The 25,642-nt window shown below is 42.5% G+C and overlaps 1 protein-coding gene across 3 annotated transcripts in view; it reads right to left on the bottom strand.

The window, feature by feature from the left end:
- The window catches only part of SHISA9 (shisa family member 9), a 282,576-nt gene that overhangs the window by 18,231 nt on the left and 238,703 nt on the right, over positions 1–25,642 (bottom strand). For 2 of the 3 annotated variants that reach the window (XM_071211344.1, XM_058286441.1), the window contains one exon: positions 8,834–8,989. In XM_071211344.1, coding sequence (XP_071067445.1) covers positions 8,834–8,989 — 156 coding nt within the window. Of the gene's footprint in view, positions 1–865; positions 914–8,833; positions 8,990–25,642 lie in introns of all 3 variants that reach the window. The other variant, XM_004466620.4, reaches the window with a different exon arrangement.

Raw genomic sequence — 25,642 nt, 5'->3', positions numbered from 1 at the left:
TTGCTGCTCCCCACCTGCCTCAGGAGAGCTGAAAATGGCTGCGTGATTGCTAAAAGGCAAACCATTCACAGGACCCCAGGCAAATAATGTGCCTCTGCCTCTCCCTTAGAAGTTGTGCTTTGTCCCCAGCAATTGCTTACCACTGCGGTTCTCTGAGGAAAACAAACATCTCCTGGGTATCCTACCTGGGAGCGTGTTCTAGTCTCCTAGGGCTGCTGCAACAAAATGCCACAAAACAGGGCGACTTCAAGCAGTGGAACTTTATTGTCTCAAAGTTCTGGAGCCTACAAGTTCAAAGTCTGTAGGAGAGAAGCCTTCCTAGTTTCTTCTTAGCTTCTGGGGGTTCCAAACATGGCCTCCGTCACCACGTGGCCTCCTCTTATCTGTGCTTCTTCTCATGAGGACATCAGTCATGTTGGGCTAAGGGGCCCCCTACTCCAGGATGACCTCATTGGAACTTGCCTAATTCCATCTGTACGTAGGACCCTACTCCCAAGTAAGGTCACATTTTGAGGTATTGGGGACGAGGACTTCAACATGTTGTATTGGGGGTCACAATTCAACCCACACCAGGCAGTTTCTGGCAGTGGCATTTTCCTTCAGGCAACGAGTATTGTGAAGTGAAGGGTACAGCACAATCTTCAACAACTGCCCCCAAGCACAGACAAACCATACCCCTGGCCCCATGCACACACACACACAACACCTACACACTTGAACTTAGACGAACTTGCAAGGGCCACTGAACGCAGACACACGTGCGTGCTGGATGATACACGGGCACCAGGACTTTTCTGAGGCTTTATTCATTCACTTGTAATCTGACAACACCTGGACAGATGAGCTAGAAAAAGCCATACGGTACCTTTGGGTGACTTAAGTGTCGCCACTGCCCAGTCACCATCACAACTTCCTAAAAAATAACAATTGAGAGATGCTGATAGGCTTGCCAGGCTCCCCATGTTCTCTGCACCCTCATACCTGGGGGCTGTTGCTGGCTGCCCCAGGTATAGCCTCCAAGGGGGAATGGGTCTTGGGATACCAGGGAGCAGGGAGAAGGAACAGGTATGCAAATGCCACTAAGGCCATGACCTGTGCCTCCTCCAGCAAGGCCTTAAGGCAGTGTCAAGGTACAGCCTGACGGATCAAAAGAGGACCTGGAAAAGGGCCTAAATGTTTTCAGTCGTGTTAGAAGAGTATTCTTAGGCAGTAAATCCAGCTCTAAGTTTTTAGCCCTCTAAAAGAGACAGGAAAACGTGAGTTACAGGAGGTCACTTTGGCTAAGGCCAACACTCTGTTGACCAGAGGTGAATGGGTGTTCCCGTTCTATTGTCATCACCGTCCTGAAAAGGGACACAGGATTGGCTCCAAATTCAAGGTTGAGACAGGCACTGCTAGTGGCAACACTAAGTGCTGGGTGGCAAGCTGAATAGGGAAGTCCATTTTCTCCACATTGTCCTTCTTTCTATGATGTGGAAACGCCCCCTAAACACAAAAAGGATCAAATCAAGTTATCTGAGAATCCCACAATGAATTATACAATGCTCTGTGGAACAGATGTGTGCCAGACATTTGGGTGATAAATCAGTTTCTCTAAGTGAAATTCTGTCTCACGTGTACTGAAGGAGCCCTCAGGGGGTCTCACCTTTTTAGCAGAATCCTAAGGTCATGGATGGTGAGCAACCCTTGGCACAATCCACCCTGCTCCTCAACAGGCCTTCTCTGGAAGACTGGATTTCACTCGAATTTGGCAAACTTGCCCATGTGTCCACAGGCAGCCTCTGCCCATTGGCTGGAGGCCTGGCTGATAGGCAGATGCCACTAGTTAGCCTTTCCTTTCTTAGGAATCTATTGGAAAGTCCAAGTCCTCCACATTTCTGTATAATTTCCAGAGATATATTGGGCTGCCAGCTGAGAGGCAACATGGGGAACAGTCTGTGAACTGAATGATTACAGAGCACAGATCCGGCTCCACTTAAACTTTTCTGGTTGGCCTCCCAGGCATGCCAAAGACACTCAAATTGCCACATTCCCCCTGTGGATCTGAACTCTACACTCTCATCACTCAAACAGAGGGAAAATTGGAGTGACAGCAGAAGGGTGACAAGGTTAAAATTAAGTGTGACCAACTCTCCTTCAGCCCAAGGATAACTTGATGTTTTATCTCCCTCTGAGCCAGAGACTTTGACATCTGGAAATCGTGATGCTGCCCCAGATCTTCCACCAAATCCATCAGTTTGCCTTGAAGGCAGGAGCCATGCCTTCATCTCTTCTGTCCCCAGTACCTAAGACAGGGCTCAGCTCTGACAAGGCAGGGACAAGTTTGGCTTCATAGACCCCTTGGTGATGAGGACACAATAAAATGGCACACGGGCTAATAAATATGTAGTTAAAGCCCTACTATGTGCTTGGTAGCACCAATGAGCATTAAATGAATGAATGCTGAGTGAAAAATTAAATGCCGCTTAAACGGGATGGACTCATACCAGGTGTGACCTTTTGTGTCTGACATATCACTTGGCAAAATGTTTTCAGGGTTAATCCACATTGTATCATGTAGCAATATTTCATTCCTTTTGATGTCTAAATAACGTTCCATTGTATGGATAGACCACATGTTGTTTATCCATTCGCCTACTGATGGAATTTGGGTTGTTCCACCTTTCGGCTCTATGAAACTTCCAGAATACGTAAATCCTTACGAGAGAGAAGCTGATTGGTAGGTAACAGGGACTTGGGGTGGGGGAGGATGGGGAATCACTGTTGATGGGATTTCCTTTTAAGATAAGGAAAATGTCTTCAGACTGTGATAGAGAGGATGGTTGCACATTATGAATGTACTAAATGCCATTGAATTGTTTACCCTAAATGTTTAACGGATAATATTCTGAGTTACATCACAATAAAAAGAAATTTGACCCACAAAAAGAGGGTGTGTGAATGGGCCTCCTCGACCTTGCTTTTCCTGGTTTCATTCTTCAGATGCCAGGAATATAGCATTGGTTCATGGAAAAAACATAGGATTCTGGGTCAGGCAATCCTGAGTCGAGCTCTTGGTTCTGCCATTTATTTAAAGTGTGATTCTTGGAAAATTACTTAACTCTATTGAGCCTGGTTCCATATCTGCAAAATGGTGGGCCTAATGCTTCCCTCAGAAGCATGTTGTTTGAGAGTTCAATGATATGAGCTTCCTTTCTACCCTAATTATAAAAAAAAAAAAAAATTAAACTAGTAAAGGTCAACCCATGGCTAACAAACTCATATTTCTCTTAGGAATTTTGTATATGATTCCTGCAGCAAGAGTGAAGACGGAGTTTATACCGCATTGAAGTATATTGATGTAGGATTTTAATAAGTGGTATAAAAAATATAACATGATTCTGGCAAAATAGCTATACTTGTCTGTCAAATGACCGTAGAGAAACTATTTTCTTATTAAAATTTTGAATGAGAAAAAAATAGGCACCTCAGCATTTTATCATGACGCTGGTATCTTCCATGTCTTTCTTATACTAAGTGGCCCAGGTTGCCCTAAACCTTGTAAAGGACACATAGGCAGGAACCTCTGGTAGCCACATTGTTAAACTTTTAGACATGTAGAGGAAAAACTGGACATGGAACCCAGAGGAGATAAATGCCAATATACAGGTAATTTCTGTTCGTAAGGACCATTGGGAACTACCAAAAAAACATGTGGTCTTTTTGCATTTATTGATGCAGAAGACATCCTGCTCTGAATCAGAAGTTCAACCTCAGAGAGATTTTCACAAACATCTGCCCCACAAACATTAACCTGTGAGGAATCTCAAGGTGGGCTCTCACATAGTAAGCATCCATCACGCTGGTAGTTTCGGCAAGGGAGCTTGTGCTTACCTGAATTTCCAGGTTAACTTTTGGCCAAGTCAATAGCAAAACAAAGTTCTTGAATTCAACCTTGGCTGAAAATATTGCTAAAATGTTTAAACTCACATTTCCAACTTAGTAAGGAGAGTCAATTGAGCAAAACTGAATCTTTCTTTGATGAATTACACACTTACACTTCTGGGCATCAATCTTCATTGTCCAGACTACAGATGTGGGAAGTGTCAGGGTATGGGCAATTTGCTGGCCCTTAGGACAGGTCCAAGAAGTCATTTGCTGTTTTTTTGTTAGCTTGTTTATCTGTCTGTTTGATCAGCTCCCCAACATGAGTTGCTTTCATATCATGTATTTTCCCATCAAACTGGAGTGGAAAATGCGGATCCAGCACATCCTCCCTCCAAAATGAAATCTGGAAAATTGCATGGTATTCCAGGTAGCATTGTGTCTTGGAGATTAGAGAAAGACTACAACCAGCAAGCAGCTGTGGTCTGAAGATTCTAATATATTACAGTACTTGCCGCAGTCTGACTATATGCCAGGCCATTGAGCTGAACATTGTGTCAAGCACTGTATCATTGAGTCGTCCCAACAAGATATTAGGGATGTAGTATTATTATTATCCCCATTTTGCATCTGGGAAAACCAAGACCTGAGAAGTTTGTCATTTCTGCAGTTACTTAATAAATGCCTGAGCTAGGTCTTGAAGATGATCCTGACCAATTCTAGATGTCATGCTACCTTCTGCCATCTTGCTGATGATCTCACTCACCTTCATTGAGGTGGTGGCAACTACATGGTGTCATTCACTGGTTTTACAAATATGTATTGGAGCCCTTAGTTATTGCCTCCCATCATCCTGGGTGCGTGGGGTATGCAGATGAGTGGGACAGATTGTTCTGTACTTCAGTGGTACCCACCATCAAGGGACACCCAGACAAAATGTTTGGAAAATGAATTAATGAGTTGAATGACTATAACTCAACCCCATCAAACCTTCTAGTACAGAGTGCTATGCAGTTTAGCCCCTGACATTTTCCTAACATGTGCTCATTTTTATTACCAATAGCTGGGCAGTTATCCCCTTGGAAATAAAGAACATTCTGTGGCCACATGATATATAGGATCAGATGCTACGATCCCATGTCCCTCAATTGTAGGAAGGAAAGAGCTCTCTTTAAACAAGAATGGGGATAATTTCAACAAACAAAAATAACATAAAATAGAAAGAAAAGCAGGTTTGGGCAGAATTTGTCTCAGGAACAGCCAACAATTAAATCCCCTTTTCCTCAAAGAATTGAGCTTTCTGATTTTACCTGGCAATGAATAAAAGGAGCATGTTTAATGGCCCATAGGTATTCTGAGCTAGAATGAGTGGAACTGCTTAATTTTCTAATTTTAAAATTAGAATGGACCTTGGAGACCATATGGTTCAGTTTCATTTTTCACAAAGACAGTTGGGGTCAGTGAGCTTCAGTGACCGAGTCAAAGTCATACAGCTAAATAAGCCAGGCGAGAGTCTGGGCTAAGCCTGAGTCTCTGATTACCCATCGGGTGTTCTGAATATTAAAGCTCCTAAGAGAAATTTATTTCTCAGAGGTATTTCTGAACTTGGCAGTTAACCCTAATGGCTGCCCAACCTGCCCTTTATTCACTAGAATGAATTTTTAGAAAATGGTTCTGGTTATCAGAGGTTGCAGAGCTTTCAACAGCAAGCCATTTTTTGAAGTAACTTCTCTCCTGGGTGGTAATGATTTCATTAATGAAATGCATTTCATCATTCACACCATGATCACATTATGCCTTAATAAAGAACCCTTGAAAGAACATTTATTATGGGATTTGCATTTCATTTGTGCAGGCAGATGCTGGACTCCTGGGTAACCCCTTGGTCAGGTAGTCTGTCTTTCCCTCAGTGACCCTCCATTTGTTAGAGGTTCACAAGACCAACTTTGAGTCAGATAAAACCCCATGAGCTCCCACAATAATCAGAGAGAAGGACAGAGAAGAAGGGAGGCACATCAACCAGGATTGGAGAGGGTTCTCCAAGTGGGAAGCTTCTGAGTTTTCTAAAAATATAGGGATACTTCTACACAACCCAGCTATTCCTTTATTCTTGTCAAAGATAAGCTCATTCATTCATTTAACAAGCATTTCAGGGGTTCCTGATTTATGGAAGAAAGTGTTACTCAAAAGTGTCGAATATATTGTCATACTGCAAATTTTATTCCAAATTCACTGCATATATTTGCTATGTAAAGGAACCCGATATAAATCATTGAAAGAGTCGAGGACCTCTGTTGGAGTATCTATCCATTATTTATCCAAAAAACTATTGGGTGTTGAAGGAAGGAGATATTGGGCCTAAGTTAAAGGAATGAGTTGCAGAGGGTAGTGTGGTCAATTTGAAAGGAAGAAGACATATGGCTGTTTTTTGGGGTTTTTTTTTTTTATTGCCAAAAGAAGAGTCAAATATAACAGCAGACACTATCTATTGCCTAACTGCAAGACTCAAAAAGGGAGGTGGGCTACCAAATGGTGTATGAAAGCTTTAGCAATTACATGGGTACATATATCTTGCCCTTCTTTTCCCAGGCAATAGTTCTCATCCTTTCCTAGTAATATTTTGGTCTATTTAAACATGCTTAGGGTGCATACACTATGCAAGCATGCAATATAGAATGGAGGGAATCTTCTGTCATGGGGTGTGATGAGATTTGACTTAGGCATAGAAATTCAGCACAAAATCTGGGAAATTGTATGTAAGGTCTTATGAGGCTCTGGATTTAGAAAAGCCTGTGTCATCTGTACATCCTGTGCCCTTGGTATAATAAAGTTGTCTTAGCCCTTCTCTGAACAGCTCCATCTGGAAATCCTTGGAGGTCAGGGAATATGAATGCCTAAAGGTAGTCTTCTGCTACAAGCACCAAGCACCTAGATTGTGTATGGCACTACATGAGACACAAACATGTTTGTTTTGTGAATCTGATTTCTGTGTATCATGGTTGCCACAAACATCATAGGCATGTGACAATGTCTGAACTTTGGTTTCTGATGATAGTTTACCAGGAAACTAGGATATTTCATACTAGAGAAAGTATTTTCTACCCCAACTCTAAGGGGCTTGGAAGGGGGAAGAAAAGAGCATAAGAAGCGGATTAAAAAAAAAAAAAAGAAGCACATGGTTTGTGGGATTTTCTACCTGCCCAAAGCTTCCCAGGAACCAAAAGCATGTGGAAAGTACTGTTCTTATAAATACCTAAAGAAGAGAAGGACCTACATTGATAAAATGGAATCCTACCCAAAGTGAATTGTTTCATTACTCTGGGGCTTCTGAATGCCAAATCCACTTGAAAAGAGAATGTTTACAGATCTGAGCATTTATGAGATATAAATCAGGACAGGGTTCATCTAGGGTCTATTGGTAACAAGACAGTGGGCAGTGACTAATACATATTGAACACTTATTCTTTGCCAAGCCACAATATGAGTCTTCTCCATTTTGCCTCTCATTTTGCCTCACCTTTAGGCCCATTTTATAGTTTGGAAGAGTGAGACCTACAGTGGGGGTAAATGTTGCCTGAGGCCACACAGGAAGTAAGTAGCCTAGATAGGGTTTGACCCCAAGTCTGTCTGGCTCTTCCAGTTCCTCACGGAATAAGCTCAGAGAAGGGCTGGGTTAAGTAGAAAGACTGGCTGAAAGATCTTTCCTATGAGAACTCACAGGACACAGTGGAAAGGAAAAGAGAAGAATGCCCCATTGCATATGGGCATCTCTTATATTTTTTAATGTAACGTTTTGTGTGATTTATATATCTAGAGGAGGAATTTAGGAGCAAGCACTTGGGATGGGATTTGGTTTTCCTAGATACTGGGCTGATGGAGTGCTTTTCATCAATGGTTCTCAACTCTGGCTTCACATTAAACTCTTCTAGAGAGCTTTTAAGAAATTGTCCATGTCTGGGCATCATCCCTGACCAATTCAATCAAAATCTCTAAGGAAGAGCTGGGACATTGGTTGGTGTTAGCTGCTCTTCAAGTGATTGTAATATGCAACCATGATTGATAACCACTGCACAGGGAAGCCTGAGATTGCTACAGACCTGCCCAACTCAGGAACCCCAGGCTTTGCTGTGGCTTCCTCCTACGAGAAGAGAGAACTTCTTAATGAGCAACTTGTTCAGGAGCCTGCGTCACTGTCACACCCTTCATGTGTGAGGGATAGGAAGGAGCTCAAGGTGAGCCGGCAAGGGGGAGGGCAGTGGTGTGAGCACGGGGTACTAAGTGATAAAAACCCAGGTTCGAGTCTCTGCTCTGCCACCAAAGCTTGTTTGATTTGGGCGCAAATAAGATTAGCCTCTTTGAGTCCATGTACTAATATGGACATTGGATAATAAGTGCACTTCCCTGTTTGGATTGCTGGGAGGAAAGGAGATGAGGTGAGTAGATTCGAATGCAGACCCTGGCACCTGATAAGAAGTCTGATACTAGTAGCTCCACATTGCCCAGCCTAAGAAATATTTACATATTGCTGCACAGAGGCTGCCTGTGGTAGGAATGGGCAGCCTGTGTTGTCTTTTCGGTGGTGGGATTGGCTGAGTGGATGACGGGCTGTACACTAAAGGCAAGGCATTCCTGAGAGGACAGACCTGGAGTCTATGTCTAGGTTCCCCCTGAAGATTCGATAGGGAAGATGAAGAGGTTGGAGTTGTCATTGGAACAGGTGAGCATTGAGGTCCTCCCCAGGAAGCAGCGTTCCCATGTGCCCCTCACCCCACCCCACCCTGCCCCCACACCCCCAGGGCAGGACTTGCTCTGAGTCAGAGAAAGCAGCTGAGGGGTTTTGGGTTCCAGAGACAGAGAAAGTGTGAGAAAGAGAAAGGAGTCAGAAAAAAAGTTGAAGCGAAAGAAATCTACAAGGAGAGGAAAAAGGAGGAGGAGGAAACCAGAGGGAGCTGCGTGCCGAGGCCCTTACCGACTGCCTTTAGGGAGGCGTACTTGTTGAGTTCTTTGCCGGGTGGCTGCTGTTCATAGGGGTTGGAGATCTGGCCGAGGTTGGGGTAGGAATGCGGATGGCCCATCTGCTGGAGCAGCGGGGAGGTGGGGACTGCGTTGTTCATCTGGGTGGGGTCTGCAAGGGAAGAGGCAGAGGGAGAAGGTTACAGACGGAGCCGAGCCATCTACCGCCCCTACCCTCACCGAGCCCCGCAAGTCCAGGGTTCTCCCCAGCCCAGGCGGTGAGGGTGGGAGAACAGCCGGCGTGCCCCCTGGAGATCAGCTGAGGGTAGATGGGGTGTTTTTTTTTGACATCAACTCTAAGGACAAGTACAGAATGTCACCACCTCGCCCCTAAATTAACGCTACAGTCTCATCATGTTAGGGGTCACTTTCATGATCAAAATAGTGTATGTATAAAAAGGTGTGCAACCCCAAGGACATGCAGGCCAAAGCAATTTCTTCTCCAAGAGATTGGCAAACATTAAAAGGATGGAGGGACCCCGGTTCTGGAAAGAAAATTGGCAATTGGGTGATCTCAGAAGCTGATGGCGGGTGTGCAATTTGCTACATTTTCAGAAAGTAATTTGTCAGTCTGTATTAAATCTTAAAATGCATGTATATGTTGACCAAAAAATACCTCATCTAGTGATTGCACCCAAAGAAGTAGAAGCACCAGAATGTAAAGCTATTTGTTCAGAGAGGTTTTTTTCACCACTGTTTGTAAAATGAAACTATAATAATAAACATGGGAGCAATCCAAATTCCTATCAATATGGGATTTGTTAAATAATTTATTGTGTATCTATATTACAGAACTCCATGCAGCTGTTAGAAAAAATGAGTTAAATTTATACATACCAAACTGGATAGTTTCTTATGGTTTACATTGTTAAGGGAGGGAAGCAAGTTTCAAAGTAATAAAGATAATGTAGTATTTTTGTTTTTTAAAAAAGAAAATCTATGTATACTTTTTTTGCATGCTGTGGCTTGCACAGGCCAGGAAAAATATATATAGAAAGACAGAAAAATTGAATTCTGACTACTGGAGAAAAATGGGATTTATGGGGAGAGGGTTCGTGAAGGCCTCCTTGGGGAAGGGTTCTCTGAGCTGAGATCTGGAGGGAGAGTCTAGGAAGGTAGAAGGTGCTGGGGCGGGCGTTCTAGGCAGAGGAAACAGCCTGGGCGAAGGCCGGGAAGCTGGAGGGAACAGGGCATGTCCCCAGACTTAAAGAATGTCCCCTGACCTCCAGCCATGTTTGGCCAGAGCATTTCCTCATTATCTTCACGTGAGCAATGGGGTGAGTGGGCAGGAGGCAAGAGCGAAATGCGAGAGTGGTAGTCCAGGTGAGAGAGAAAAACGGCTCAGTTTCAGGCAGGAAACATGGGTCTCCTGCGGCTTCATGCCAGTGCAGATGCACACTGCTGCAGATGCTGGCGGAGCCGTGGAAGTGCTCCTTTACCAGGCAGGTGCACCCATTTCTCAATGGCTAATAGCTCACAGCTGCCCCCGTGTCCAGAAGATGCTCTCGGATAAAAAGAGCAACCCCCTTTCCTCAAGGTGTAGATAACTTTACAGAGGGATAGGTGCTTCTGGGCTCCCAGTGGGTTGGGTGAGTCTAGAGCATCATTAAACTTTTCTGAAGAGGGTCAGATGGTAAATATTTTAGCTTTGCAGGCCATATGGTCTCTGTCACTACTTCTCAAAGCCACCTTAGACAACCCGCAAGGTAGTGGGCGTGGCTTTGTGCCAATAAAACTTTATTTACAAACCCAGGTGACACTGGATTTGGCCAAAGGGCTATGGCCATCACCCCGTTTGTAGACTTTACCTGAGAATGCATCTTTGTTAAGATCCTTTACTTTCCCTATTTTGCTTCCCTCACATCCCGAGAGGTTTTTGTTTGTTGTTTTCTGAAGAGGACTCTTTCAGAGTCATGCACACCTCGAGCCCTGTCTCTAGCTCTGCTTTGTAGCCAGCCTGTTCTATGACATACATGGAATATGTTTGGTTTTGAAAACCAATAACCCCAAATGGAAAGAGGAAGGGCTGTTGTAACTGCTGCACAAAGAGGTAAATGTATTTTTATCACTGTGCACACCCAGACCATCACACAAGTCCGGTATCTAGTAGGAATGTCAGCCATCATAAGCCAAGCAATGCAGCCTCTGGCCAGAAGCTGAGGAGGTGGGTGCCTCTTTCTGCCATGATGGGTGAGCCTGGGATTCAGCTAGGGTTGGTGGTGGGGATGGCCCAGGGTTAATGAAATGATGGTGGAAAGGGTATTACATATGGTGCGGCCTTCACTGTAGCCTGAGTCCAAGGTCCTCTGGCACTTTCCTTTCCAGAGCTGGTCCATGAGGGGCCAGTACGCTTTTCCTGGGTGTGGCAGACCAGTCACGGGCTGCACCCAGGTCCTGGTCCTATGGGAAATAACTTACTGTAAGTCCTCTTTGTTTGCTGTTTTGCTGCTCTGGTTTGGGGATTTTATTTCTTTTTAATTTTCATCATATATATATATTTTTTTAGTGGACAACTATTGTCTCTGTGTATTCAGAACCTCCATTGCCCGTGGCAAACTTCTCCATCCCCATTTGAATCATGTGATGCTGTTTGAGTTGAAAACCACAACTGCCTTAATTTGGCTCCCCCAGAAGACATTGCTGATGAAAGAACTCAGGTGCAAGCATACTTGTGAGGTGGTCTCAAGAAATACTGGTATAAAAGACATGGGGGAGCAAGACAAGAAAGAGGGAATTAAAGAATGCATTGACAAGCTAGACACAACTGTGATGAACCAGAGCTTAATCCCACTCTGGAATTCGGGTAAATGTTGTAGAATACTGCCTCAGAATTATTCCACCCAGGGGCAAGGGAGCTCTTAGATTTTAGACACCACCTCCCATCAGGCATTGGTTGAGGGCTGCTTCTGGCAGACATTAATTCCTCAGAATTTCCAACCTGCTATGTTTGAGGGCTGAGTGGGCTTTGGCAGCTAGAGGAGCCCTCTCGCAATGAGATGTAAGTGCTGGCTGTTGAAAATCAGACCAGTGTGCGCTGAAACAGGAATGGAAAAAACACACTAACTTAGGCCTCTGGCCACAGAGGTGAGCATGTAACCGAAGGCAGACCAATCACCATCCTCCTCCTTCTTACAGCGATTGGGTCAGAGGTGAACATGTGATCTAAGCTGGGCCAATCAGAGGTCTTCCATGGATTTTTTCTGTTTGGAACATTTGGAGTCAAGGAGCTTAAAGACCATGAATTCCAGTGGGTCTGAACCTACTACATGAAGAAAGCCTTTCTTCACTGTGAATGAATAAGGATAACACCAAAGAAGCAGAGAGGATAGAGAAGTCCTTTTCTAAATAAGTTGTATGGGCTGAGGTTACTGTCATTTGCCATGGAGAGTTCTGGCAAATGCAATCATTGTCTGGCTTCCCTCTGGGAAGTGGAAACTGACCAGAATGGAGGCTGCCCATGGGGCCAAAGGGAGAAAGGCAAGACTGATGATTGCATCAGGATGGAAAAGGTATTTCCCCTGGGTTCTCTACAGAGTTTCAGTAGAAATTTCAGACAAGTTGGCTTAGTATTAATAGTATATAGACAATGCCCAAGAGCATTCATAAACCAGATAAAATCCTGATGGCAGGTCTTTTTTTTTTTAATTATTTTTTAAAAAATAGATCCCAAACACTAGTCTGTCTAGTTAAAGAGCATACACTTCCCAAGTCTGTCATTTGGTCAGAGCCCTTTCTCCCAACTCTTTTCCTCCCAGCCCAAGATCCCACCCACTAATGCTCAAACCCTCTTTTCAGACCTGCTAGGGGAAAAGCCAAGCACTTCATTAAGGAAAATAATAGCTGCTGAGATGTCCCTTACCACTTGGAAGAGCCTTTTATACTATTAAACAGAACACTTAATATTCCATTATAAAATATTTGCTTTTCGATTACTTTTTCCAAGTGCTGAGCTAACTCCAGGGCAGGGAGTAGTTACTTAATTTAAGTGGGCATGACTGAGAAGGCCACCAAAGTAATCACGCACAAAAGGAGAGAAGAGGCCGCCCCAAAGTCATGTTCCCACTTTTGCATTCAGAACCACAGGAAGCAAATTTTTGGCAGTTTTAGATAGCCATTTCTATCTTAGCTTCCAGGCACTAAATATTTAGAAATATGGAATCCAGCCTCAGAGAAGCTATCAAGAATTACTGAGCACCCACTTATAACTGGATTTTTAAAATATTGTTTTAATTTTCCTAGACAGGAAGCTGTACCAGACCCAGCAACCCAGTTTCCCTGATCGTTTTCCACAAATATATACCCAGCTTAGGAGAAATGAAAGCATAGGTGGGAGGTAAGCCCAGGTCGGCATCAAAGAAAGGTAGGACCGTAAGGTTAGGGAAGTGTAGCGTGGGTATGATCTGGGTTAGAATCTTGATAACATGCCCTTGCCAACTTGAGAGGTGAAAGAAACATATACATATACATATAATTACCTCATGGGACCCAAAAGGTCTTGTTCACAGCAAGATGGTTTCTCTTCTAGACACACACCAGCCCCAGAGTTAGCTTACCCACCTCTGTAGGAAGAGACTCACCAAGCAGTACCAAGAGCAAACTTTCTCTATTTTGTAATAATAATTTTCATAACTCATTATGACCCTTAGAAAAAACTAACGAGTCCTGGCTGTTCTGTGGAGCTGGACTCCATCAAGGTCCTTGGTCAACAAATAAAAAGTGGATGACGTCCCTGTGCTCTCCTTGCTAAGGTGGAAAAGGCTGAGGTATGGTTTATCGGATTCCTCCACCACAAAGCTATAGTATTTTATCCCTTCCCACACTGAATTCTTTGCAAGGAAGTCCATATGTATAGCCTACAGTTAGGGAATGAGGAGTTATGCTCCATCTTCTTGGGTACCAAGTACCTATATAATTTATTTGGAATTCTGCATGAGAGATTTTCCCCTTTTCCCACTTATTTATTTGATCATTTATTAATATCATTATGGACACTGATATTGGGTTATAATCCAATACTTTATTTTGTTGCTCTGATTGTTCTGGCTTTGGCTCTTGGAAGGTCTTTCAGCTGGCTCCTGTGTCCCTTTGACATGCACTGATCGTTTTTTGAGTACTTATTTTCTGGTACTATAAGATGTTCCAGGCTCATCTTGTATATTTCCTATCTAGTCTTAGAATCAACCATTTCTCCAAAGAGTTCTAGTTCCTTGTATTAGAAAATGGTATTAGAAACGAAAATCTGGGCACTAGGTGTGCTCATTGCAGCTGACAGAGCAAAGAGATATTTGCTTATACTAACTTGTATATTTGCACATATCTAAAAAGATTTTTTAAAAGATTTATTTATTTATTTATTTAATTTCCCTCCCTCCCCCAGTTGTCTGTTCTCGGTGTCTATTTGCTGTGTCTTGTTTCTTTGTCCGCTCTGTTGTCATCAGCGGCATGGGAAGTGTGGGCGGCGCCATTCCTGGGCAGGCTGCACTTTCTTTTTCACGCTGGGCGGCTCTCCTCATGGGCACACTCCTTGCGTGTGAGGCTCCCCTACGCGAGGGACACCCTTGCGTGGCATGGCACTCCTTGCGCGCATCAGCCCTGCGCATGGGCCAGCTCCACACGGGTCAAGGAGGCCCAGGGTTTGAACCGCGGACCTCCCATGTGGTAGACGGACGCCCTAACCACTGGGCCAAGTCCGTTTCCCTAAAAAGATTTTATATGTAGTCATCTATATCTAAATTAAGCTAAACATGACATCATGGTCATGTTACAACTCTAATCCATTACCACATAGACCATACCAGTCTCCTCTCCTTGCTTATCTGTTATCTCCCACCCTCCAAAAAATCTGACTTCTACCACCCACTGTCCAGTTACTGAAGCATACAAGTATAGCAATATCAGAATTGTTAACCTGCATGCCCATGAGAAATAACTTTATCACCTAGCAAACAGTGCTTAGGGACACTGTATTTTTCTAATTATTAATGTGTTTTTTTTTTCTCTTGCCTTCTTGAGTAACTGATCTTTGCCCTGGATGATATAGGGCATCCATATGCCTGGGTAGGGCTAGGATGTTAAGATTCATGACAGAAGGCACACAAAGAAAAACAAAGATAATGGTAATGACGAAGAAGGTTGCCATACTTCTATACATAATAAAGGCTTACAGGAGAGTTGTTAGGTGCCAGGTACTATTCCATGTACTAACTAATCTCATCATCCCCAAGGATTCTGATATATTATTTAATCCCATTTTGTAGATGGGAAACCGAGGACAGAGAGGTTTTGTAACTTGCCCAAAGTCACACTATTAGTAAGTGGCAGAATTAGGTTTTGAACCTGACTCTAGAGGTCTGTGCTTTTAGGCATTTTCTTATTGTCCTGGAGGGAGTTACTATTCAAATTTTGACACTCAAAAATGATTTTGCAGCCAGACAATAAAGACCTTTCAAGTCACACTACTGTCTTTGGAAGGACTTTTTCCTAAATTCCTTTATCTCCACCCTTTAGAATATTAGGGATCAGACTGTTTGGCAAAACCAGGAATTTTAATAAAGCAGACCAGAAAGGAAAAGGGATGGGAAGCCTAGCTCCTCTGGTTCTGGGAGACTGTAGGAAGGAAAAGAAAGAGATAGACAAAGGATGCTAAGGTCATGTCACACAATTTTCCCTCTCTGGACTTCAGACCCTGGGTAGGGGGTAGAATGTTGGATGAGTTGAGGGAAATGCTGTGAGCAGGATCCCTTGCCTGCTCTTCTGTTTGGGCCCTAGGAGGTAATCACAGAGAAGAAAGATGCTGAGCTGTCCTGGGGCAGCTGAGCCAGGTAGGAAATGGAGTGTCATGGTCTGACTCAAAGATTGCCTGGCTGGCAGTCCACAGCAATTCTCAGATACAAGATGGCATGAGATCAGGAGTCGTGCCGTGGAACCTAACATCATGGGGCAAGGGCATCCCCACAGACACATGGAGTAAATTTCCTTCCACTTCATTCTATTCTCCTTTCTCTTCCAAGCAGATGGTCACCAGAGTCCAACTAAGACAAAGGTCATGGACTCAGAAAGGAAAATAGGAAAGTACATAAGCCATGTAAAAATTTTACCCCCATTTCTCTAGGTATTACAATTCTGTTTTACAGAAAAGGAACTAAAGCTTAGGGAAGTTAAGTAGCACTTCCAAAGTTATTTCCAAAGCCTGTTAGTAACAGTATCAGACTTTGATCCAGATTTGTCTGATGGCAAAACTGGTGATTCCTCCATTGAGCTAGGCTGTCCCTAGAATGGAGTACAAGTAATAGACTTGAAGTCCAGGTGTGAACCTTGTGTATGGCAAAAGATGCCTCTGTCTTGAGTACCTTCTTGCTTTCTGCAAAATTTCCCACTCAGATGAGGAAACCACATCTATACCTTTTTCTTTATTCTTTTATCCAGAGAATGTTACTGTTATATCCAGAGAACAGTCAGGCGAGTTCCTATTCTGAGAATCTCCTTACTTCCTTGTAGAACCCACCTGCACTTGCCTCATCCATCCATTCTTCCCAACATATTTGAGAGCCTACCATGCCAGTCATTGTGCTTGGTGGACAAGCCCTAGCTCTCACGATACTCACTAAGTAGAGAACTCATAGAATATTTCCAAAGAATTTCAACACTTGAGATGGAACACATTTTTGTCTTATTCATAAGGCCATGTTGAATCCCGCCCCCCAGTCTTTCCTTGTCCCCATTCTTTCCAAGGTACTTTTTTTCCCTCATAATGCAGCCTTGGCCATCTCTCTACACTCACAGCATCCAGGATAATATCATGAAATAATGATCCTTGTCTTGAGTCAGTCAGTTCTGGGTTCACATTCTGGCTCTTCCATTACCAAGATGGCTTTGGATGTATTATGTAGCCTTTTGAGTGCCAGGCTTCTCAACTCTAACATAAGGACCATAATAGCTTCTCATGGAGCAGTTGTGAGGTTTAAAGAGAGCATGTCCACCACACTGAGCATCACACCAGGAATATAGTGAGCATTCGATATGCGGTAGCAACATGATAGGTTTTTAAAAAAAATTTTTTTTAATTTTCATTTTATTAAATCGTCTTTTTTTAAGGTACATAGATCACAAAAAATGTTACATTAAACAATATAAGAGGTTCCCACATACCCTACACCCCACACTCCCACTCCTCCCATATCAACAGCCTCTTTCATCACTGTGGCACATTCATTGTATTTGGTGAATACATTTTGGAGCACTGCTACATTGCATGGATTATAGTTTACATTGTAGTTTATGCTCTAACTTCCCATTGTCCAGCAAACCAAGTCAACATGATGAGGTGGGCCACAGAGGAAGAGGGTATTAGCTTTCCATAAGGCACACTCTGGGCTCAGAATTCTTGGGCATATTCCAAATTATTCAGTTCTCTCAAAAACTGGACTAATAGGAGGAAATGGACAAGAGATGTCCATACAGAGGTCAAATACACTGGTAATTGTCATACAAACAGCAACAAAAAAGAAATCATAAGATATCTGTTTTTTAGCTCTGTTCTCCTTCTTTCCTTTCCAAGCCTTTATGTCCAGCATCCTTTTTAAGGAAGGTTTAAAATTATAACTTGAAAAAAACAGGAAAATTTTCCTCTCATCATAAGCAAGGGAGAAAAACAAAAAACATCCAATCCAACTCAAAATTACCCTGAACTTGTCCAAGGAGAGCATAACAGGCTAGGCTCCCATCAGAAAATGTTCATGTAGAAAGAGAATTAAATCTATCTTACAGAATCTTAGTGCCAGAGGAACCAGCAGGGATTTTTAGTGGAGAAAAGACTTCACATACATATTTGTAAAACCCTTGACAAATGAGGCATTTGTATTACCCAAGTGTATATCTTTGAACATGAAAACATTTTTTTAAAATTTTGAACATTTAGGATGGGAATATTTTTAAACTAGAGCTGTTAAACAAATATTTATTAAATGCTCACTTTTGGCCGGCTTTTAGGCAGGCTCCGGGGAACAGATTCATTTCAAAGGTTCGGCTTGTGCTCAAAGGCCGTTACGTCTACGACAGACCAGCAACAAGGCAGGGGATACAGAAGACGATCACAGTCAGCATGGTTATTGCCATTGCGGTGGTTTGAAGATCTATGTACCCCAGAAAAACATGTCCTTAAACTTAATCCATTCCTGTGGACATGAAGCCATTGTAAGTAGGGCCTTTGATGAGGCTACTTCAGTTAAAATGTGGCCCTCCTCAGTCAGGATGGGTCTTAATCCTATTACTGGGTCCTTTATAAAAGAATGGCAGTAAGGCACACAGAGAGAAAGCCACGGGAAGTAGGAGTCTGAAAGGGAACCCCAAAGAGAAGAAAGAGATCAGGCGACGTGATGGAGGAACTAAGGATCACTGACAGCCAGTCCCAGAACGCCATAGTCTTTGGGGAGAAAGCATCACCTTGATGGTGCCTTGATTTGGATATTGTCCCATCCTTAAAACCGTGAGCTAACAAACTCCCATTGTCTAACCCCACCCAGTTCATGGTATTTGTTTGAGCAGCCCAGGAAACTAAAACAATGCAGGATCCTGCAAAAGCCCAGAAGGGCAGCTAAGCCAGGTTTAGAAAGGAGAGAAACCTTCTTCATCTGCATTTGGATAAAGGGAGCATCAAAAATTTTAACTTGAAATAGCATTGGGTGTAAAGTCAAGAAACTACAATCATGGGCATTACCACTGATGTCTATAGGGTAGTTTAACTCACTCTTGATGGCTCAGCATCATTTTTGTAAATACCAAAGGTTGTTTTATGCTCAGTCACCATTTTCCCAGAGGCCAGCTACATGAAATGCTACAACAGTGGACATCTGCCTGTTATCTCAATAGCCCTAAAAGTGCAGTGGGAGAGTGACTTCTGTTTTTCTTCTCTTTCCTCCTCCTCCTTCCTTTTATTTTGTAGTTTTGCTTTCTTCTCCATCATTGTCTATCTGTTTTATCATCCACAAGGTGGGCAGTAGGCAGCCCTCTTGGCGTCCTTAGTTCCTAGTCCTAATGTGTTGTGGGATTAGAAACAAGATACCCAAGTTTGCTGAAAAATCATAAATTATGTTCCTGTAAAATAACAGCCACATATAAGAATACTGTTTTCTTCTGCAAAATGTTCTCCTCCTACCTCTTTCCCAAGCTCACTCTCAATCATCTTTCAGGTCTCAGCTTGAACATCATCTGAGTTTGGACTCTCCAAGGGACAAGGGATGTCCCTAACCCTACCCCTTCACTAATTATTCCTGTAGTTCCCCAAACTTTCCTTTTTGTGCCCACATCGTACTTTTCTTTCTTTTCAATGTCTGTTTTCCCTACACCTCCTTGAGGTCAGGGAATATGCTCCTGTTCTTTGCCATTCTGTCCCCAGTGCCTTGCCTGGCAGGGAATGGAATTCTAAGACAGAAAAGGAGGAGAAAAGAACATTTTTCAGGTACCTGCTCTGTGATAGCATCATGAGAGGAGTTTTACCTAAAAGTCACATATTACTAAGAAAAATGCATGGTTTTTAAAATGGGTTTTAGCAACAGCCATTTTGGTTGCTCTGAAATTTGGTTTTCTTCTTCAGACTGTGTGTGCAGTGGGTAAATGTTTTGTTTATGGATCATTTGATGCCTGGGACAGCAAATGACAGCAACAAAAAAGCAAAACAATATAACAAATAAGAAATCTTGGCTCTTCATAACCAAAAAATAAAGATATGCCACTTCTCAGGTTTTCTGCAGTAATAACCCAGTGTACTTCTCCTAAGTGGGGATGATGAAATGTGTTCTATGCCGAGTCTCTCATATACTAAAGACCTTTGCCCCACAGGGGTGGAGACGCCCTAGACAGTTCCAGGTCAGGGGTTGCTTGAAACATTTTTTCACTGTACCACAAAAAAAAGGCCTATCTCATGCTTAGGTTGAAGCTTCATATGGCAACTGCATGGGAGCACACAACTCCTTTTGCTTTTGCTGTCACCCGTACATGTTATCTTCTTGACAGCCAATTCAAATTGGGGTGCAAATCTCCCCTGCTTAGCTTTGAAATTCTGTTTTTCAAGCACTCGTTAAAGAAAGAATGAAGGAAGAGTTACACCATTCACAGTGATTGGCACTATCTTCCCTCTCCCCCTTTTCTGGAAAGTTCCCCAAAAGTGCCTCCTCTGTTGCTCAAGATGCCAATCCTTCCTCTTGAGTAGTATCTGAAAACAAAGGAAGCTTTATGGAGAGACTGGATCATTTAGAGTCAGCATACTTGGGTTCCAGTCTTGCTCCAGCAATATATCAGCTGTGTGGTCCTAGGCAAATGAATTAAACTTTCAGAGTCTCAGCTTCACTGCATGTGAAATTTAAGGAATGGGGACCCAAGTATTACTGGATGCAAAGTACACACTGGATGCTTTGCACATACTTCCTTTGTTGTATCCAAAATTACTTTGTAAGTTAGGTGTTAACATGCTCATTTTGCAGATGGGGAAAATGAGACAAGGGGAGGTTTTAAATCATTAATTCAAAGTCATGAGCATTAAAGACAAAGTCAGTTTTATCCAAAGCTGGTGCTCTTTTCCCCATGCTAACGGCTTACCTGGATAGGGGTTCTGGATAGTATAAGATGAGATAAATCCTGAAAGCATCTACCTTAATACCTGGCACATACAGATGTTCTGCAATGTCACAAAACTTGCCTCATATCTCCCATAGTATTTCCATTTCAAAAAAAAATGTAAACCTCAATAAAAAAAAAAAAGAAAGAAAAACCTATCAGCCTGTGCGAATGCCCACTGTGGTGATTATTGAGCAAATCAAACCCTTTGTAATTACAGGTTGAACAAATTCAGTCATTGATCAATCCATTTATCACATAATCACTGTGTGCCAATTCCAGGTCAGGCATCAGTCTAGGTACTGGGGAAAGAGAAATGGCTGCGATCCATACTTTGAAGTTCACAGTCCCATAGAGGAACACACAGGTAAACAACTTCCCTATAATGCATGTGGCACTAAAAGTAGGTACAAAGATCAGAGGCAACTTACATTTCAAGATGGGACATACCTTACAGTAACCCTTCCTGAACTGAATATCTGGAAATGATTATCAAAATATAAAAATTAAACTTGAAAATATGTACATTGTCTTGAAAAACCACAATCAGATATCATCACACACACACCTATAAGAATAGAAAAGATGAAAAGTCCTGACAATGCAAGCCCTGGTGTGGATGCAGAACAACTGAACTCCCCACTTTGTTGGTAGGAATGCAAAATGGTACAACCCCTAAAAGGTGAGAAATTTCTTATAAGGTTATGCATATCTTGCAATATGGCCCTGCAATCCCACTCTTAGGTATTTAACCAGGAGAAATGAAAGCTTACACTTACACAAAAACCTGTAAATGAATGTTTAAAGTGGATTCATTCATCATCTCTAAAAACTGAGCACAAGCCTAGTGTCCCTCGATTGATAAATTGATAAACCGGCTCATCCATATAGTGGAACACCACTCAGGAGTAAAGAGGAGTGGACTAGTTAATATATGCATTATGGTAAGTGAAAGAAGCCAGGCTCAAAATACTAAATACTGCATAGTTTCATTATATGGCAGACCAAAAAAAGGTGAAAGGATAGAAACAGGAAGCAGAACAGTGGTCTCCAGGGGTTGGGATGGGGAGGTTGACTGCAAGGGGGCAACCCAAGGGAATTTGGGGGGTTGTTAGAACCATTCTGTGTCCTGATTATGGTGGTGGTGGTGATGTGACTTGGTACATCCATCAAATCTCATAGAACTGTTCATCAAAAGAGTGAATTTTCAGATGAATATTCCTCATAATCTCTGTTCAAATTTTGTGAGCCAAACAAATTATTGTTGTCTCAAGCAGTTATGTAGCAATTTATAGATGACTGGAACAGACACAAATTCAAAGTGTGAACAATTTACTGTCAAGGAAATAGAGACAATAGAACACTATGCAAAGAACTTTAAACATGTTTGCTATGAAACAAGAAAAAGTTTCTCTTGAAGTCCTTGAAATATATATATGTGGGTATCTATCAATTTACTGCTATAGCTATTGAAAAAAAAGTATAATCAGAATGTTAAACAAAGAGATCAAGAGATGGAAAACAGGAATTACAATGAGGGAAATAGATACCTCTAGCTTAACTGAGACAGAGGAGCCAGCAGAAGAACTGCAGCAGCCATTACCACAGATGACATTCCCACAAGCATTCCTTGCGTGAAATCACAAGATTTCATGGAAAGCCCATAGGTGACTGAAGCTGTTTTTTTTTAAAAAGGTTTATTTATTTATTTGTTTATTTATTTATCTCCCTTCCCCCCTCCCCAGCCACGGTTGTCTGTTCTCTGTGTCTATTTGCTGTGTCTTCTTTGTCTGCTTCTATTGTTGTCAGTGGCATGGGAATCTGTGTTTCTTTTGTTGCATTATCCTGCTGTGTCAGCTCTCCGTGTGTGCAGCACCATTCCTGGGCAGGCTGCACTTTCTTTCGCGCTGGGTGGCTCTCCCCATGGGGCGCACCCCCCACGCGTGGGGCTCCCCGTGCAGGGGACACCTCTGCATGGCACGGCACTCCTTGCAAGCATCAGCACTGCACATGGGCCAGCTCCACACCGGTCAAGGAGGCCCAGGGTTTGAACCACAGACCTCCCATGTGGTAGATGGACGCCCTAACCAATGAGCCAAGTCCGCTTCCCATGAAGCTGTCTTCTTGATGGCTATCCGCATCTGCTCTAAGGCACACCATTTCTGGCCAAACATCTGCTAAGGAGTGAAAAATAATTCTTGCTTTTCCACAAATTGTGTTTAGTTTTTCTTCTGTAAATCCTGTCTTGCATTTGTTCTCTGGAAATCTACATATGTTGGTTCTTTCTCTTAGTCAAGTAAATTTCAGTCATGCTTTTAACTAAAAAAATAAAATAAAAATAAAAGAGTGAATTTTACTCTGTGTAAATTATAAATTAAATTAAAAATATGTTTAAAAATACATAAAGGCAGCACCTAGCTTGGAAGCAAAGAATATCACCGGTGGGCTAGAAACTGTCAGAAGTCTCTGAAATAAGGAGCCTAGATGGTATTAGATTAAAAAAGGAATCCACAGTCCTGGATCCAAGCCAGAGAGTACAGCTGCAGGAGATGGGCTCAAACATTCAGTGGCAGTGGATGCTGGGAACAGGTAAGGGCAAAGGTATTGACAGGTTATTCGTGGAAGTAGTGACGTAAGAAGACCTCAAAACATCTTGTCTCTTCCCAGCACCCCTGGTTTCTCTTAGTGAGGCAATTACCATGCTGTGAGAGCTTGGATTGGTGGTACAGAGCAGTGCCCAAGGTGAAAGGGGTTGCTCAAGAAGACTCACTCCCAACCAGAAGAGCAGCTGCCCAAGCATCCTTTCAGTGACAAGTCCTGTCCCTCCCCCTGCTCTTTCTGCACAGAATGGGGATCAGAAGCTGCATGTAAACAGGACCTGTCCATCCCTACCCAAGAAGACAGAGCACGGAACCATTTAACAAAGAATCTAAACCACAACCATTAGTGTCTAATCCAGAGTTGTTAAACATTTGAAAATGCCTACACCACAAAAAGGAAAAAGTAAACCCCAAAAATGGAAGAACTTAAATCTAAGAAAATGGAGCCAAACAGAGCAATCAGAGCCGAATCGTAATGTAAGTGGAATTAATATCCTCAGAGAGATGAGAGGATGTTGCATGCATGAAATAGAAAAAGTAGCTATGAAAAAAGAACCTGATCGAGTTCTTCAAAAAAGAAAATCAGAATTGTTGAAACTAAGGTGAAGAACTTCATAAAGATTTAATTATATCTGGAGGATTCAGGGAAGGCATATCCTGAATTTGCTGTCTCTCAGATGGGAGATCACAACTGGCATAAGAAATAACAAAGACAAAGGTAAAATGCCATGGAAAAGCATGCTGTTTTTAAGGAACCATTAGAAACTCAGTGTCACTGGAGCATAAAGAACATGGAGAAAAGATTCTTGTGACTATGCTTTGGTTAATGGCACTAGTGATGAATTACTCAGCAGTAAGTGTGTTCTCTCTTCTGAGTACACAAATGCTTAACGTTGGTACTTTCAATTCATAATCTTCATTTTATTCTTTGTCATCTATTCACATCCATGGCAGACCATAATCCAAATATAGCTTTTATATGCTCTTTTTATGACATGGCATTGACACTCCTCCCACTGAGTGGTGGAGTCTGTGACCCCTCCTCTTGAACCCAGGCAGGTCCTTGTGGCTGCCCTATGCAATAGAATATAGCAGAAATGATGCTGTGGGGATTCCCTGGCTAGATCATAAAATCCAGGCAATTCTGCTTTGCTTTCTTGGGACCCTAGCTCCTAGAACTCAGCCGCCAATCTGTGAGGAAGCCCAAGCTACCCAAAGAGACCATGTAGCGTTGCTCCATCTGGCAGCCCTCACTGAGATTTCAGTCGTCAGCCAATATCAATTCCCAGACATACGAATGAAGAAAACTCAAGATGAGTTCTGGCCCAGCTACCATCTAACTGCAACTGCTTGAGAGACCGTCAGTAAGAAGTGCCTCAGTCAACCCCCAGAACTATGAGAAATAATAGCAAAATGATCATTTTTGTGTTAAGCTACCATGTTGTAGCTATAGCAATAGACACCAGAAAAATATCTTAGTTTGTAGACCTGAAAACACAGGTTTGCACTGCTTTAAAATAGACTCCACTTCCAATTTTACAGGAAATCAAATGAGAGTAAATTTGGCCTTCAATACCTGCACTCACTATAAGAGGGACCATCAGAGGGGAAAAAGGAACTCTCCTATCCTTGACTCTGTGATAAACCCATCCTGTCACCATTGCCAGTTGTGGGTATGGTGAGACCTGCTATGAACAAAACAGGGGAAAGGCAGAGATATAGATGCAGAACTAAAGAGGCCCTCCTTTTTGCTAAATCTTTCTAAACTACTTGGGAAGAAGGAAGGTTTTGTAAGATGAGCTCTGGACTTGGAGTTTGGGCTTTGTGATCTCAGATAAGTGCCTTTACTTCTTCAATCCTCCCTTTCCTCAGTTATAAAATACATGGTACATATTTTATAGGGAATGCCCATCCTCAACAGTATTTGGTGAAAATGAATGAAGACAGGTAAAGAAATAAGAGATATTATGGCAAGTTAGGTAAAACCTATTGTTTTACCTTATGATGGGTCAGAATGTGGGATGACCCAGATTGAATCATTTTCTTTAGGTTTACACCAAGCTTTATAGATTTGCCAGCCCTACATAACTTCCAGTCATCATTGCTTCTGGTGAGGTTTCTTCCTCACCACACTTGACCCCTAACACCCATTGACAACTAGTCACCAGACTAATAACCAATAGCTTGAGACAGAAGAGCTTTTGGTGACTTCCCATCCAAATGTCATTCTTCATTCTTTCCTGGTTCCCTTTGAGGATATCTAAAGGAAATATGGATTCTTGTCCCCCATATTGGGGATATTCTAAAAGTTCCAAACTTTTGATTCTCCCTTCAAAATATTTCCCAAATTCTCCCATCTTTCCCCATCTCCATCGCAACCACCATCATCTTTTAACTAACCTCTGAATAAGATGCCTCTCTTTCGCCCACTTCCAATGCACTAGCCACCCAGAAGTCAGAGTAATCTTTTAAACAGATCCTGTGACAGCACTACCATTCTTAAAACCCTTTAATATAGTCCCATTGCACTTCAGGGTAAAATAAAAGTTCATACC

Source organism: Dasypus novemcinctus, chromosome 23 (assembly GCF_030445035.2).
Source record: "Dasypus novemcinctus isolate mDasNov1 chromosome 23, mDasNov1.1.hap2, whole genome shotgun sequence".
Classification (NCBI taxonomy): Eukaryota; Metazoa; Chordata; class Mammalia; order Cingulata; family Dasypodidae; genus Dasypus; species Dasypus novemcinctus.
This window is presented reverse-complemented; position numbering and strand designations above follow the sequence as displayed.